We start from the raw sequence: 17553 nt of genomic DNA, 5'->3' as shown, positions 1-17553 counted from the left end.
TCAAACTTTTTTTGTTTTATGACCCATTCCTTTACCTACCACGGTCCAGCCCCTGACCCACCTCCGATGCCTTGAAGCGCCCCCTGCAGACTCCCGTCCCCCACTTCCAGCTTCCACTGGTCCGGCCTTCCCTCCGAAACCCCCGCTTTCCCGGTACCCAGGGCCGCCCCGCCCCCGCATCCCCCGCTGCCACCGGGGCCGGTCGCTCGCGGCTCCTCCGTGCGGCCCGTTTCCGGTGGGGCAAGGTAGTCTCCGCAGCAGCCCGGCTCCCGCACGCTCAGCACCGCCGGCAGCTGCCAGATGCAGGCGGAGCGAGGAACTCGGGGCGGCCGCGGGCGATGGCCCGGCCGCCCCCGTCCCGGCGGGGACCGCGAGCAGGCCGGAGCAACAGCGGCGGCGGCGAGAGGCGGCGGCGGAGACAGAGGCGGACGCCGGGGCCGCGGCCGGGGCTTTCGCGGCGGCCGCGGAGGCCGAGGAGGAGGAGGCGCCCCGCGAGGCGGCCGCCGGGAGCCGGCAGGCCGGGGCGCCGGGGCTAGCGCGCGGGTAAGAGGCGACAGCTGGTGGGACGGGACCCCGTGGAAATGGGGTGACTGGGCGGGGGCCGCTAGTTCGGAGTCGGGAGCGAGCGTGTGGGGCGCGCGAAAGCCGGGCGGCGACGGCGCCTGCGCGGGACGGGCGGAAGGCGCGGGGGCGCGCGCCGAGGTGTGCACGTGGTGGGCCTCGCCGCCTCTTGTTTACGCTGGCGTGAGACCTCGCACGTCGGTGGGTTCCCCAGCCTGCCGCAGGGTCCGGGGCTCCTAATGGCTAAGAACCCAGGGCCGATGCCATGTGTCAGGGCTGCAAGTCTCTGGGGCTCGTTGGGTCTGGTGGCGTGTCTGTGTGATTAACCCTTGTGGGGTCGGGGCGCGGCCAAGAGCTTGGTCTCTAGGTGCCAAGACCTGGGCAGCCGTACCCTAAGGGGACACACTCCTGTTATTAGGAGGGAGGGGATTTTTTGGGTCTGTTTTGTTTACTTCTTATGCAACACCTGGCACACTGTGGGCGCATAATTACAAAAAAAAAAAATCGTCGAATGAAAAAATGCCCCTCCTGACTGGTCTCTGTGTATTTGGGGGCGGGATCAGGTGCATCGTTCTCGTTTTAGTAGCGTAGTTCTCTTTTATTATATGTATGTGTAGAAATCAGTGGTCACTGGCTTTCGTCTTTTTGAATTTCTCAATCTGTAAATGTTTGAGCAGTGAGGTCTCAGTTTTACAGCAATATACTCAGTCATATTCACACATTCATAGAAGGAAATTTCTCAAAACGGAGCAGGGGATTATATATATGGGGCAAACTCTTACTCTACTTATATACAGCTAAAGGAGTTAGATCACTGCCTTGTTATGAGCTGTTCTGATGTTGTTTTAACATGTGTAGTACAAAACTTTATATTTTGAATTCTTATGCTCTGCTCATACATTAAAACATCCTTTTTTTTTTTTTTAATTGAGGCAAAATTTCCATTACTGAAATATATGCAATATCTTAAGGACAGAGTAGGTAAGCTATCCCTAAAAATAGTAGTTGTATACAGAAGTAGAGAGTTGGAAAAAAATTATAAAACTGAGATTTAAGTGTAACAAATTTAACCTTGTTGGGATTAAAGTATGTAGTAAACAAAATTTGAGTGAGGTATGAAGAAATTTGAAGGGTCAGCTTACCTGCCAGTTTGAGGAAGGAAATGATGGAAACTAAGACCAATTTAGTGCTTATTATATATCACATTTTGCTTTTATTACAACTCCGTGTACATATTTTATATATGTGTGTGTATTCTTCACTTTTACAGGTTAACTAACTTGCCTAAGCTTTTACAGCTAGTGGCAGAGCTGGGATCTATACTAAGCTGCTCTTCAATCCACTTTGTTTTTTCTCTTACATTTTTGTTAACCAATCAGTGCTTTACTGAGAGCAAAGTAGACATTCCTTGGCTGCGGAGATCATGCTATAATAGTAATTGTAGTAATGGTAAATTTGGTACTAACTACAGTGTCTGGTACACAGGCCTTTATTAGTAAGTGTCTTCAGCTTGTTAACTGAGTGAATGAAGGAGCTTCTATCTTTTTCATCTCTATTGAACTAAATAGAGTAAAATAATGATGTATCATTTAGAAAAAGAATAAGACTTTTTATAGTTTTTGTTAATGTTGTAACCCATTTAAAATCTTAATAAAATTTAATAAAATCTTTTTTGGGATGGTCTTAAAAATTCCATCTTATATTTTCTTTTAGGATTTTCTCACTTTATAGCGTAATGATTAAATGTGTCAGTGTATGTAAGTGTTTGGCACAGTGCCCAGCGCATAACTTATAGCTGCAGCCACCACCACCATCATCATGTTTTTAGCCAAAACTGGATGAAAGGATGTTGGGAAGATTACTCCTTCATTTTGGTTTGGGTTGGTGACCTCTTGCTAAGAATACCATTCTTGGTGCCTAAAGATTAAATGGGACAAGATAGATTGACCTTCCTGAGGTGTCTTTCTTTTCATATACCATGGTGCATCTGTACCCCAAATGGAGATTAATTGAATTGATCAGAAAGAAAAAAATTCATAATAGAGTTCTAGACATGTAAGGACCAGATGTTGACCTGCAGAATTCAATACTGTTTATATCCTTTGTTTTTTATTTTGGGCCACTACATATAGATGGAAACAAAATAAAACTAAACAGAACAACTTCTGATATGTAATACTCCAAGGTAACTTAGTTGAGTACATCTGTTAGTCTCTTAAATCATTCCCTGTGTAGATGGTAGGAGCCGTAAGTTTACTGATTCTGGGTAAGTGTATCGTAAGGCTAATTATCTTCACTCAGTACCCACTAGAAGCATATTGTATTTGATGCCATCATTAACTTAAAAAAAACCCTCAAATCCTGGGACATGTTTAGTATTTACCTTTTTGATGAGCTGTGAGCAGAGGGAAAGTCAAGGCCTATTGGCAGTAATTGCAATTTTTTTTCTTCTTCCCAGTAATAATAGTAACTCACATTTATTGCACACTTAGTATGAATTGAAAAAATTGAGGCACGGTTAAATAACTTATCCAGAATCACTTAACCAGCAAATTCTCTGAGCCTGGATTCAACCCAGTTATTTTGACTCCAGAACTGCTGCTCTAAACTGCTTCTGGAATGATTCTGAGATTTGAAAAGACGTGTGGAGAACTATCGAGTGGTCCTTTTCACATACCTGCTTTTTCTGATATTTCAGTATGGTTTAAGGTAGTACTGGTACCATCATCAGTTATTGTGGATGTTAGCAGATCTTTGCTTTCTTGCTTCATGTTTATATGGCAGCTACTCATTCATTTTTTAATTACTTAGGTTCAGTAAAACATAAAACAGCTCTTTACAGTTGCACTAAGGAAAGTAGAACTTGGAGGCATTTTTTTTCTGACCAAACTTTTGTGTTGTAACTGTAATATAAATCCCTTGCCTGAGTAGTAATTAATACTAGATGCCTTTAACATTTTCATTTCACTCATAAAAGGGAAATCTCTGACTTTGATGTTCAAGTTTAGTGAACTGGGAAAAGAAACGATGCCAAATCAAAGTTACTGGCAGGTTTCGAAGGCACTTGCTCCTTTGCTGTTGCTGGAAGGAGTCACTCGCATCATGCCAGCCAGCTAGAGACTGAGAGCCTATTAAAGCTCAAACCCAAATGACAGCCTCTAGACCATATTTTTCATTTTTTCAGGAAGACTGAAGCAACTTTGGATAGAAACTGGATGTGCTTTAGTGTCCCAAAAGAAAATTGCTTTAGGATTAGGTTTTAGTAACTCATGAAATTAGCCTTCTCCCCTGCTGCTGCAAACCACTGCTCCAACACTATAACTATTTTGGCATCTTTATGCTTGTCTTGAGGTGTGCTTTCCTCACTGACGGTTATTTCACTTACGTATTTTTATTATCAACACAGACAACTGATCCTTGAAATTTTTTGCTCGTTATCTGCCTAAATTTTGAGAAATCATGTATGATATACTTTAGAGTTTATGTCTAACATTCTCTAAATCAATTGTTCAGATAGTTTCAAAACATAAAATTTCCAGCATATTGTGTATATTAACATTTTAAATAAAACTATCACATTTTTATAAATGGGTGGATTCTGAATACTATAGTGATTTAATATTTGCCTTTATCCGTTGAAAAATCATATTAATAAACTCTTTGGCAGTGAGCTTTCCATTGTTCCTTATTCTTTTTAACTTGTATTTTAATTCCACACCTTCCAAAGAACTTTATCCAATGTAATATATTTTCATACTTGAAAATCTTTTAGTGGTTACTTTTTCATGCCTCCCTGTAATAAATTCTGTTTTTTTAAAAAATGTAACCTTAAGGTTTGGTTATAATTTTTAAATTTTAGTTTGAATTAAGATTACATTGATTAATATACAATTTATTTTGATTTGCAATTATTAAACATAACGGTAACATTTTATTGTAAATGCATCTCATTTTCCCTAATAAGTTTAGGTATCCACAAATGAATATTACTTATTGCCTGAATGAGACAGAATTTAGGTCAATTCTCTTCCCAATTTTTTATTTTATAGATATAAGCACCGAGAAACATTGTTCACATAAATAGGTAGATGGGAACGTTGGAGTTTTGCCATATAAATAACACCCGATGCTTTGAATATCATTCCAATTATATGCCAAAATCATTATTATAAAAAATTTTAATGATCTGTCAGTTGACAATTGGATTAGGTGCTCCTTCAATTTTGTTGAAAGCAATGATTTAGAAATTACCTGATTTGCAAAAGAATTTGTTACTTGCTCTTTAGAGTTAGATTTTCTGAACATCTGTCCCTACTTCTATTAAAATTGCCCCTTTACTTGGAGCCCAGGCTATGCCCCATAGTCAGATTGAGAGTAGCTGAGAAGTTGCCCTGTCCTCACGTGTTTTCTAAGGTAGACTGCTTCTAGGAAAGAGTGTGGACACAGAGTATCTGGAACTTGATTCCCTTAAAGACATCCTTGCTCGTAATGAAAAATATTCCTAATCCCCCAGGTGTATGCACACTCTATTTTGAGAACAGTTGGCTAAGATCACATTAATTTTTTTTTCTTAGTAAGATAATTTATTGCATGTATTACCCAGAGGTTTTTGTTTTTGTTCTTTTGGCTATGCGCCCTTTGCAGAATATGGTTTCCAGTTTTTGCCATTCTCAATAGTGTCACTGTTTTTGTTTTAAAGTGCTGCTAGGATTTAAAATGGCTAGCTCATCATTCAATACCACTGGCCTATGTTTCCTGTGGGACTAGGTACTAAGCCACTGCTGCCTTTCTTATTTTTTTTCCAGAAAAATTAGCGATTACTTTCCACACCACTGGGCATGTGACCTCTAGAGAGGCTGTGTAGGTCATTTGATCCTAATCATATCACAGCATGACTTACTAGTCTTTTTCTAGAACTTAACTGGTTATTAAGGTGTTTTATTCAGATGTCACTATTTCCTGATGGACTTCTCAAAGGGAGAAATAAAGACCATGCTAACACCTAGTTATTTCTATTTTATAGAAGCTACTGATTAACTTATTAGGGCACTGAATCAATTCTTTTTGAAATTTCATTTTCTTTTGTTAGCAGCCAATTGTGCACGTGTGCGTGCATACACGCATGTATGTTGAGGTGCCAAGAGTAAACACTTTAATACTTTTTCTTTTGGATGGATATAATCAATAGCTTTATTGAAAATATTCTATAAAGGTATAAAGGCAGTGCATGGATAATTGTTATGGATAATATTTTACTTTTGAGGGGGTTTTGTCAAAGAATGTTGAAAAGATATACAAATTGATGTGTACGTTTTATCCTGATGCTGCTAGGATGATGTTATAATTTGACCAGCCTGATCTTGTTAGCCTTAAATCACTCAAAAGACAATTTCTGTGAAGAACGACACTCCCAAGGATGCTGGCTGTTTCTTGGCATCAATATCACATCATTGGTATGTGCACACAGCGTGAAAATTAAAAAATATGTAGATTAATAGAATGTATTCCCTGCTGTAAAAATTTAACCCTTGCCATTAAGGACTGATACAAATATGTCTGATCCATATTTCTTTATTACCAAGTCAAGCTTATGTTGACGGATAGCAAACATTTTAGTATTAACCCAAGCAGAACATAATTGGGCTGACAGTACGGTTACAAAAAATCCGTACATATTCTTTTGGATCATCAGTGTTGTGATTGCTCCATTTCTGTATTTAGCTGTGCAAGGTTACTAACACTGAGAGACTGTCAATGGATGTGAAACAAACATATAATGTCGCCACATTTAGATTTTTATAATCTGTGGATTGAAAGGACAATAACAGCTGTATTTTGGGAAAATTTAAAGTATTTAGCTAGTATGGTTCTATTGTGAATCTAGAGTTCACATCCTAATGAGCTGGATTCATGATATTCAGGACTAGGATATTTCAACGTCATTTTTTCCTTTTACTACAAGGCTGATAATAAAATGACATGTCTTTGTTTAATATTTGGGTTGATTAAAGACTAGTCTTATATTATTGAAGAAGACTTAATCCCTGTTATAGATGTATAAACTTCAGGTCCTTCCAAGGAAGTTATGATTTTTCTGGGAGCAAAGCTTGATGAAAAAAATTAGCATTATTCTGAAAACAAAGCTTGACTTCCTATTTTCCCTTACTGTTCTTCACCTCACTCCCAAGCTGCTGCTTTTTTTTTTTCTTTTCTATGTCAGAAATACCATGATTATATAGAACAATTCCTAAAGTTTTAATACAATTTTCTTTTCTTTTCTCTTCCTCTAGTGGTCATTCAAGGGAATCATTGAATTAAGAGGTGGCAGAAGATGTTATTTTAAGTGCACATATTTTACATACATTGGAAGGAAAAACTAAGCACCCAGGTTGATTTGGTTTTCATTTCTACGTTAAGAAGGCAGTCTTAAAGTAGAGGGTTTTTAGACCGAGTTGGCGGCGGCAGGGGTCGGGGGAGGGTTCAGGTTTGAGCCTCCTCTGTTTTCTGTTTGGTGTCCTGGACAATGGGGAGGAAAGGGGTAGGTGCTGTTGAAGCTTGAGGTTGTGTCCACTCTGGTGGGTCACACCACTGTGATTCTGTGCAGAAGGGATCTCTGAAAGCTTAAGGATTAGAGTTGAAGAATTATGGACAAATAGCAATTTTTATTTCAAGGTACTAGATAACATAGATTTATAGAGAAATAACTAGGATATAGCGTCTCAAAACCTACCATGTGTTCTGCTTTTTGCCTATATCCCTTTTTTGCCTCTTCCTATATTTTCCTCCCTCCTATATTTTTTTCCTCTCTCTTTTAGGGGGAGGTATAACATGGTGGCCAATGATGTGTGTTTTGGAATCTAACAGACTAGTTAGAATCCTTCCCCCAGTTACTAGTTGTAAAATCTCCGGAAAGTTACTAAAGCATGCTGAGCCTCAGTTTCCTCACCTGCAAAAAGCGATTAAGAATTTCTACCTTATACAGTTGTTGTCAAGACTGAAATTAGATAAATGCAGTAACAAGTAGTTATTATATTTATAGTCACTTTGTCACTCTGCTGTCCTTGCTCATGCAGGGTCTTTTCTTCATGTAGTGTGCAGGTCAGATGCAAAATGACACACTCATTCATACATGCACATGAACATACATGTACAGAATATTTAGAATTTTATTACTTATTGAATAAGGAATTATCTTTTTCATTTAAAATTCCCTTAAATGCTTTGAATTATTAAGTCTGCCAGTCTTTGCTGAGGGATTCTCTGTGTGTGTTGAGGTATGTTTTCAGTATTCTGGTAGGAAATCTACAAGTCTGCCTTAGACTTTCTTCCTGCCTGGGTAGAGCCTCAAGGGCAGCCAGAGGTGAGAGATTAAGGCTTTCTCAGATCTCTCCTCTCCACAGCCTCGCACACGTGTATGGCCTTGTAGTTTCCCTGGAATATGTCGAAGCTTTACAAAAAGATCTTGAACATCTCATTCCCCAATATTTTAAGTTTTTTGTCAGTTTCTTTTGCGCTCCACCTGGTATCACTGCCTTGGGCAGCTCTGATTTGATTTTATTACATTTTATTATATATTTTTTTATTTTAACATTTACTTGTTACATATTTGTGGGGTTGAGTGTGTTGTTTCAATACATGCATATACCGCACAATAATTTACTTATTGTAGATAGCATAGTTTTGTACCCATTAGTCCATCTCATCTCCTCTCCCAAGTCTCCTCCCCTCCTGGACTCTGGTAACCATTATTCTACTCTCTACTTCTATGAGAAGCACTTTTTTTTTTTTTTTTTTAGATTCCACATATGAGTGAGATCATGCAGTATTTGTCTTTCTATCCCTGGCTTACTTCACTTAACGTGATGGTTTCCAGTTCCATACATGTTGCTGCAAATGACAGGATATCATTTCTTTCTATAGCTGAATAGTATTGCATTGTGTGATATACCCCAGATTTTTAATCCATTTATCTGTTGATGGGCATTTAGGTTGATCCTGTCTCTTGGCCTTTGTGAATAGGGTTGTGGTGAACATGGGAGAGCAGGTGTCTTTTTGATATATTGATTTCATTTCCTTTGTGTATATACCCAGTAGTGAGATAGGTGGTTGAAAGGCAGATTTATTTTTAGTTCTCTGAGGAACCTCCATACTGTTTTCCACAATGGCTGTACCAATTTGCATTCCCACCAAAAGTGTACAAGAGAGTTCCCCTTTCTCTGCATCCTTAACAGCATTTGTTATTTTCTGCCTTGTTGATGATAGCCATTCTAAGTAGGGTGAGATGATATCTCATTGTGGTTTTAATTTCCATTTCCCTGATGATTAGTGATTTTGAGCATTTTTTCATGTGCTTGTTGGCCATTTGTAGTCTTCTTTTGAGAAGTGTCCGTTCAGGTCCTTTGCCTATTTTTAAATTGGGTTATTTGCTTTTTGCTCTTCAGTTGTTTGAGTTCCTTAAATATTCTGGATATTAGCCCCTTGTCTGATGTGTACTTTGTGAACACTTTCTCCCATTCTGTAAGTTGTCTGTTCATTTTATTGACAGTGTCTCTTGCTGTGCAGAAGCTTTTTAGTTTGATGTAGTCCCATTTGTGTATTTACTTTAGTTGCCTGTGCCTTTGTAGTCTTTCTCAGAAAGGCACTGCCCACTCCCATTTCATGTAGCATTTCCCTGTTTTCTTCTAGTAGTTTCATAGTTTTGGATCTTAAATTTAGGTCTTTAATCCATTTTGAGTTGATTTTTATGTATGGTGAGAGATAGGGGTCTAGTTTCAATCTTGTGCATGTGGATATCCAGTTTTTTCAGCACCTTTTATTGAAGAGGCTGTCCTTTTGCCACCATGTATTCTCAACACTTCTGTCAAAAATCAATTGGCTACAAGAATGTGGGTTTATTTCTGGGCTCTCTATTATGTTCCATTGGTCTATTTGTCTGTTTTTATGCCAGTACCAGGCTGTTTTGGTTACTATTGCTTTGTAGTATATTTTGAAGTCAGGAAGTGTGATGCCTCCAACCTTGTTCTTTTTGTTCAAGATTGCTTTCACTATATGGTGTCTTTTGTGGTTCATTTTTAAGATCATTTTTTTCTACTTATGTGAAGAATATCGTTGATATTTTGATAGGGATTGCATTGAATATGTAAATTGCTTTGTGTAATATGAACATTTTGATGATGTTAATTCTTCCAATCCATGAACATGGGATATCTCCTCATTTATTTGGATCCCCTTCAGTTTTTTTTTCACCATTGTTTTATGGTTTTCATTGTAGAGGTCTTTCACGTCCTTGGAAGTTTATTCCTAGGTTTTTCCTTTTTTGGTAGCTTTTTTGAATGAGATTACTCTCTTGATTTCTTCTTTGGGTATTGTGTTATTGGTGTATAGGAAGGCTAATGATTTTTGTGTGTTGAGTTTTATCCTGCCATTACACCAAATTCATTTATTAGTTCTAGTAATTTTTTGGTGGAGTCTTTAGGATTTTCTATGCATGGGATCATGTCATCTGCAAATAGGGATAGTTTGACTTCCTCCTTTCCAATTTTTATTTATTTATTATTTTTTATTGCTTTCTCTTGCCTTATTGTGCTGGCTAGAAATTCCAGTACTATGTTGTTTAAGAATGAGGAGATTGAACATCTTTGTCTTGTTCCAGATCTTAGAGGAAAACCTTCCAATTTTTGTCCATTCAGTGTGATACTAGCTGTGGATTTTTCATACATGGCCTTTATGTTGAGGTACATTCCTTCTATATCTGTTTTTTTGAGTGTTTTTATTACGAAGGGGTGTTGGGCTTTATGAAATGCTCTTTCTGCATCTATCAAAATGAACATATGGTTTTTGTCCTTCATTCTGTTGAGATGATGTATCATATCTATTGATTTGCATAATTTGAACCACAGTTGCATCCCTGGGATGAATCTCGTTTGATCATGGTGAATGATCTTTTTAATGTGTTGTTGGATTCTGTTTGCCAGTATTTTATTGAAGATCTTTGTATGTGTCTTCATTAGCGATATTGGTCTATAATTTTCTTCTTTATGTGTGTGTCTATTTCTGGTTTTGGTATGAGGCTAACACACAGAATGAGTTTGGAAGTATTCCCTCCTCTTAAATGTTTCAGAGGAGTTTGAGAAGAATTGGTATTCTTTTTTAAATGTTTGACAGAATTCTGTAGTGAAGCTATCTGGTCCTGGGGTTTTCTTAGTTGGGAGACTTTATTACTGCTTTAATCTTCTTACTTGCTATTGGTCTGTTTAGGTTTTCTAGTTCTTCATGACTCAACCTTGGTAAGTTGTATGTGTCCAGGAATTTATCCATTTCTTCCAGGTTTTCTAGTTTGTACGTATGTAGTTATTCATAGTAGTCTCTTATGATCTTTTGTATTTTGGTGATATGAGTTGTAATGTCTCCTTTTTCATTTTTTATTTCATTTATTTGAGTCTTCTCTCTTTTTTTCTTCATTAGTATAGCTAAAGGTTAATTGATTTTGTTTATCTTTTCAAGACCAACTCTGTTTCATTGATCTTTTGTATTGTCTTTTTAATATCTAATTCATTTATTTCTGCTCTGATCTTTGTTATTTCTCTCCTTCTTCTGATTTGGGGTTTGGTTTGTTCTTGTTTTTCCAGCTCCCTGAGCTGTAATGTTAGATTGTTTATTTGAAGTCTTTCTTCTTTTTTTGATGTAGGCATTTAATGCTATAAATTTCCCTCTTAGAACTGCTTTCACTATATCCCATAGGTCCTGTTATATTGTTTTCATTTTCATTTATCTCCAGGAATTTAAAAATTTCCTTTCTGATTTCTTCTTTGGTCCATTCATTGTATAGGAGCATGTTGTTTAATTCATGTATTTGTACAGTTTCTAATGTTCCTTTTGTTGCTGTTTCTGTTTTATTCCATTGTGGATGGAAGAGGTAGTTGATATGATTTCAGTTTTTAAAAAATTGTTGAGACTTGTTCTGTGACCTAAAATATCGTCTCCTAGCGAATGTTCCATGTGTTGCTGAGAAGAATGTGTATTCTGCAGCTGTTGGATGAAGTGTTCTGTATATGTCCATCAGGTCCAATCTGCTTAGAGCAGAGATTAATTCTGATGTTTCCTAGTTAATTTTCTTTCTGGATGATCTGTCCTTTGCTGAAAGTGGGGTGTTAAAGTCCCCTACTATTATTGTGTTGGAGTCTATTTCTCCCATTAGTTCTAAGAGTAATTAGTTTATATAACTGGGAGTTGAGTACATATATATTTAGAATGGTTATATCCTCTTGTTGAATAGATCCCTTTGTCATTATATAATGAACTTCCTTATCTTTTTTTTACTTTCCTTGGTTTGCAGTCCATTTTATATGATATAAGTTTAACTACTCCTGTTCTTTTTTGGTTTCCATTTGCATGAAATTTCTTTTTCCATCCCTTCACTTTCAGACTGTCTTTATAGGTGAAGTGAGTTTCTTGTAGGCAGCATATTGTTGGTTCTTGTTTTATAATCCATTGAGCCACTCTGTATCTTTTAATTGGGGGATTTAATCCATTTACATTTAGTGTTATTATTCATAAATAGGGAATTGTTACTGCCATTTTATTCCTTTTTTTTCCTGATTGTTTTATTGATTCTTTTTTCCAATCTTACTGTCTTTTGTGATTGAGAGGTTTTTTTCTGCAGTGTATTTTTACTTCTCACTATTTGTTTCTAGTATGTCTCATAAGTTTTTGTGTTATGGTTACCATGAGGCTTACAAAAATATGTTATAACAGATTATTTTAGACTAATACAACTTAACTTTGATATCTAAGAAAAAAGAAGAAAAACAAAGCCAACTCTACACATTGGTGTCATTTTCTCCCCCACTTTTTGACAATTTGTAGTTTCAAGTTTTATCTTTTTATGTTGCATATCTCTTGTAGGGTTGTTGTGTATGTTAATGTCTTTTTATGTTTGTCCTTTAGTTTTCATACTAAGGATGTAAGTGGTTTATTTATCACCCTTAAGACATTGGAGTATTCTGAGGTTTTCTGTGAACTTATATTATTAATAAATTATGTATCTTCAGAGTGCTGGCCAGTTAGCTCAGTTGGTGAGCATGTAGTGTTATAATACCAAAGTCAAGGGTTCAGATCCCTGTACCAGCCAGCTGCAAAAATAAAAAGAAAAAAAAATGTATCTTCATGTGTTTTCTTGCTGGTCCTTAGCATTGTCTTCTTTCATTGAAGCCTTTCCTTTAGCATTTATTGTAATACAGGTCTAGTGTGGTGAATTCCCTTGGATCTTGTATGTCTGGAAAAGACTTTATTTCTCCTTCATATTTGAAGATTAGTTTTGCTGGATAGAGAATTATTGGCTGACAGTCTTTTTCCTTCTGCGCCCTGAATATCTCATCTAATTCTTTTCTGGCTGGTAGAGTTTCTACTGTGAAATCCACTGAGAGATGGATTGGGGCTCCGTTGAATTTTGTGTGTTTGTTTTCAGTATTCTTTTTTTGTCTTTGTTTTTTGATAATTTGATCTTTGTTAGGCAGACTGGTTAGCTCAATTGGTTAGAGTGTGGTTGTTGTATGACCAAGGTCAAGGGTTTGGATCCTCATACCAGCCAGCCACAAAAAAGAAACAAAACAAAACTAAAGTAAACTCTTTATAGTGTTGTAGAAAGTAAAACAAACAAACAAACAAAAAATCCTGAAAGGATATAAGAATACATATCAAAGTGTTAATCTGTTTGGAATTGGGAAAATATAGGGATTATGTGGAACTTTCTCTTTTCCTTATTCAGATTTTTTATAGTTGTGGATTATCAGAAACATAAATATGTTCCATCTTGAAAAGAGGATTCTAGAAATATACTGTGATTATAAAATAAGTGAAGACACAGGCAAGATGATTCATGTAAAAAAGAGAAGAGTTTATCTCTGGGTGGTGGATCTATGTGGTGTCATGCACTGTGGTAAGCACAACCACAGGCTTCATGGGGGAGATCATCACTGGAGTTTGGACAGGTTGAGTGCCTGTCCGTCCTTTCCTTCCCTCTCTCTCTTTCTCTAAACACACACACACACACAGACACACACACACACACACACACACACACACACACACACACTTTTTTTCTGAACCTTTAAGATTAAGTGATAGACATGATGCCCCTTTACCCTTAAACAATTCAGCATGTGTTTCCTAAAAGCAAGGAAATCTCTTACATAACCATAGCACAATTATCAAAATGAAGAAATTAACATTGCTGTGATACTGATATCTAACCTTATAGAGATTTTGCCAATTGATTGAATAATGTCTTTTATTAGGCTTTGAAATCTTGAGGTAATGATGTACAGATGCAAGGAAAATTAGAGATTATTCACTGTGGCAGTTACCATGGCTTCCTAACTAGTCTGTTTCTCTCATGTTACTGTAGCTGACTTCTTGGCTGCTTTTTATTCAGCCTGGATCTCTAGACTTCTTGCCAATTTTATGTGCTACCTGAAATTTTTATAGTAAATCCCTTTTCTACCTAAATTAGCCAGAATTGATTTCTATAGTTTGCAACCAAAAGTCTAGTATATTACATTTTTTTTCACGCTTTCCACATTTCACAATCGTATTCATCTTCACATGCTCAGCTCGGATGTCACCTTTCCTTGTGAAGCTTGTGGTTTTCCTCCATTAGCAATTTTGTAATTTATAACTATAGCACGTATTTTCATTCTATATTGTATTACAGTTAATTATTTACTTATGTGTCTCCTCCATTAATTGTAAGCTACTTGAAAGCCTGTTCATGTATGGCACTGTGATTTTTAAAGAGAGTTCAATGCATATTTGTTGAATGTGTGATAGCATTTAGAAGGTAATTTAGAGGGTACATGGGGCAAGCTAGCGAGGGTGTGTGTTTTTAGCAGTATCATTTTGGGAGTACAAGCAAGGGAAGCCTTTATGTTTCATTTGCCTATGTTTCGCTTTTTAAGTACTCCTGTTGGCGGTTGAAAGCTCAGTAACTAAAAAATTATTGCTCTCCCAAGGCCAAGATTTATAAAAGAGTTTTAAATTGCACTGGATTTTATATTTACCTTGTTCTAAGTCTAATAAGCTTTCCAACTTAATGCAAGCAACAGATTTTTTGAACTGTGAGAATAAAACAGAAATTATAGTATCCAGAGCTTTTATATCTATAGAATCCGTTTTTGCTATTTTGTTCTCTTTTTCACAGTTTTAAACTCATTTGTTTTATATGAGGATACTTCAAAAAGTTTGTGGAAAAATGAGATTAAAAATATGAATCCATGAACTTTTTGAAGACCCCTGTACAGAAAAAACTTTTAAACTGTGTTTTTTAAAAAAGCATTGATCTTATTCAGTATTTGAACTTAGATACTCTTCTGTTTTCTTGGTGGGAGGGGATAAAATCCGTAAGTGTGGCAATTTGACATCAAAATTTAGCCTGTGGCCCAGTAATTCTGTTTCTGGCATTTTATCCCACAGATATGTCTGATCAAATTAGCAAATAAATAAGTAAATGATTGTTCATTGCAACATTATTTAACATAAGGAAAATCTGGAAACAACTTCCTCAATCTCTATTAAGGACTGCTTAATTGTATTAAGGTATGCCTATGCACAGGAATACAATGCAGCTGTTAAAAAATGGGATAGGTATGGAAAAATGTCCAATATAGAGGGAAAATGTTACAACAGAAGAGTTAGTATAGTATGATTGCATTTTCATATGTATGCTTAGAACATTTCTGGAAGGCTATATAGGATATGTAAACAGTGGTTACCAATGCAGCTTAAAGCTCTTATATAAATCTGAATAAGACTAGGAGGTAAGGAGGTTGAGGGAACTTTTCTTTCTTCCTTTATTTTTCTATTTGTATTTTTATTTTGTTGCTATGAGAATGTATTTCTCTTATGACTAAGGGAACAAGTTAAATAATAAAAAGTGAAATTAACTAAAACCAACTGCTTCTTCTCAGTAGGAAATCTTAAAAGAAATCCTTATTTAAATGGTTATCAGGACCTACCTATAAAGGGGCAGGTGGTGTTAAATGTAGTTTTACAGACGAAGGAATAGTAATTGGGTGGATTTAGGCCTTTTTAAGATACAGCCTAGTAGTTGATGGTGGGATTAATATTTGAACTTGAGGTTTCTGATTTCTAGGATGAAATTTAGTTTTTCATTAACGAATGATCAAAACAACTAGTTGTAAATTTTTTTCCTCCTAGAACTATTATTTATGGGTTATGTTTCATGCTTTCCTTTCAAGCATATTTATCTTTCTTTACTAATATAGCAAAATGGTCAGGGTTTACTGACTTGTAATTCATCCTTTAGATCTGCTGACTTAAGCTTTTCTTGTTTATTGAATATGTATCTTATTACCTTTACTATAGTAAAAGGTGGAGTAGTAAAATGTGGAGATGGGAATTTAAGGTTTCTACCAAATAACTCAGAGATTGAGATCTCTGCCCAGTATCCTAAAATCTAGGGATGTGGTTTCACCACATTGTGCCACCAAAGCTGTAAAAATCATACTCCCATTCCCCAAATTCTAGTTCCTTAAACATCATATATGTGATACTAAAAAAGGTAGGAAACTTACGTATCCTATTTGCCTTCCTGTCTCAATTTCTTTTTATCTCTAAATTTGGGATATCTATAGCAAACAAGTATTAATTCATTCTTAGTCTCTCTCTCTTATAAAACATTTAAGTGTGAAGAGCCTTTAAGTAGATCACTCAGTTTCGGAATGGCATTGTTATAGTTTATAATCAATTAAATCATCTTGTAGCTTTTTAAAAAATTGTGTTAGATTTAGATGTGCTCTGTGAGTACACATTCTGGAAGTGCCGATTGTTTAAACGTGACTGTGAAATGTTAATGCTTCATTTCTTTTTACAGTTCTATTAAAAGACTTTCCCCCCACCCCAAGAAGTGAATACTAGAGTTAAAAGCAAATTTGTAAGTGCTGTTTGGCCTAATGAAATAAAGGACAATTGATCCACTTGTCAAATGATGGTAGAACAAGATGTATTAACTCCAAGCCCCTTCCCAGCTCCAAAACAACAGGAAAGTTTCAGGTCAATCCTGGATATCATCTGCTGCATAGAACGTGTGTGCGCTCACAGCTGAAAAGAACTAGCAACCAGAGCGCAGTTTTAGCAGTGAACAGCAGGTGGGGTAAGCAGTCCAAATGGGACTAACATTCATTTCATACTTCAGCCATTAATTGAACAACCATGGGATGCTTGCAAAGCTGAATATGTTCAAACGTCAGCTGAGCAGATTAAAACAACAGCAGCAATAAAGTCTTGATAGTGATTATAATTCTTTACTACCCAACTTGACTGCTTCTGGAATTGTGGATGTTGTTTCAAACCAGACTGGAAAAATCTGAGAAATGATGTACACTCCTCATTCTCGTTTGTGTTTCTCCTTCCTTTATTTTGTCAGAATAGTACATTCTTATCCATTGGGGGGAAAAAGAGTGGAAATCAGAGAAAAACGTTATAGAAGAAAGTTTTTTGATGGAGTTTCTTATCTTTTGGATATGTGCGGCATTATCTCGGACTGGTCACCAACACGTATGTCATGGTGAAGGATAATTAGCAAATATGTGAGCTTAATGTGATGTTTAATATTTTATGCTTAACATAGGTATTTCTAGATGAATATGTTTATTAAAACTGGATTGAAGTATAAATTCCAGGTCTGGTATGTGTTATTGTATTTGTCACTGAGCATTAATGGCTTAGAGTCAAAGCAAGTTTACATCTATAGAATAAATTTTGTGTAATAAATAGCAAACTTTGAGAGTTGTCCTTTTCTTTTGTGTTGTTAGCCTCTTCTGATACATTGATTTTTGTTTAGTCTACTCTCTTAATTTTCTGGATTGTAGAAACAGAGTTTACATTTGCAGTTTACATGTATAATGACTTTTTTGGTGCCACAGTCACTTGTACCTCCAGCCCCCAAAGCTGGTATATCTTTAAACACACATTTAC

The 17553-nt window shown here is 36.6% G+C and overlaps 1 protein-coding gene across 1 annotated transcript in view; it reads left to right on the top strand.

The window, feature by feature from the left end:
* The first annotated feature begins 246 nt into the window (after positions 1-246).
* Positions 247-17553, top strand: part of AVEN (apoptosis and caspase activation inhibitor) — a 165117-nt gene continuing 147810 nt past the window's right edge. Inside the window, exon 1 of the mRNA XM_063091475.1 lies at positions 247-543. Coding sequence (XP_062947545.1) covers positions 301-543 — 243 coding nt within the window. The 5' untranslated portion in view covers positions 247-300. The remainder of the gene's footprint in view (positions 544-17553) is intronic.

The sequence above is a fragment of the Cynocephalus volans genome, chromosome 3 (assembly GCF_027409185.1).
Source record: "Cynocephalus volans isolate mCynVol1 chromosome 3, mCynVol1.pri, whole genome shotgun sequence".
In the NCBI taxonomy this organism is placed as follows: domain Eukaryota; kingdom Metazoa; phylum Chordata; class Mammalia; order Dermoptera; family Cynocephalidae; genus Cynocephalus; species Cynocephalus volans.
The sequence above is the reverse complement of the archived record's forward strand: the minus strand, read 5'-3'. Positions and strand labels throughout refer to the sequence as shown.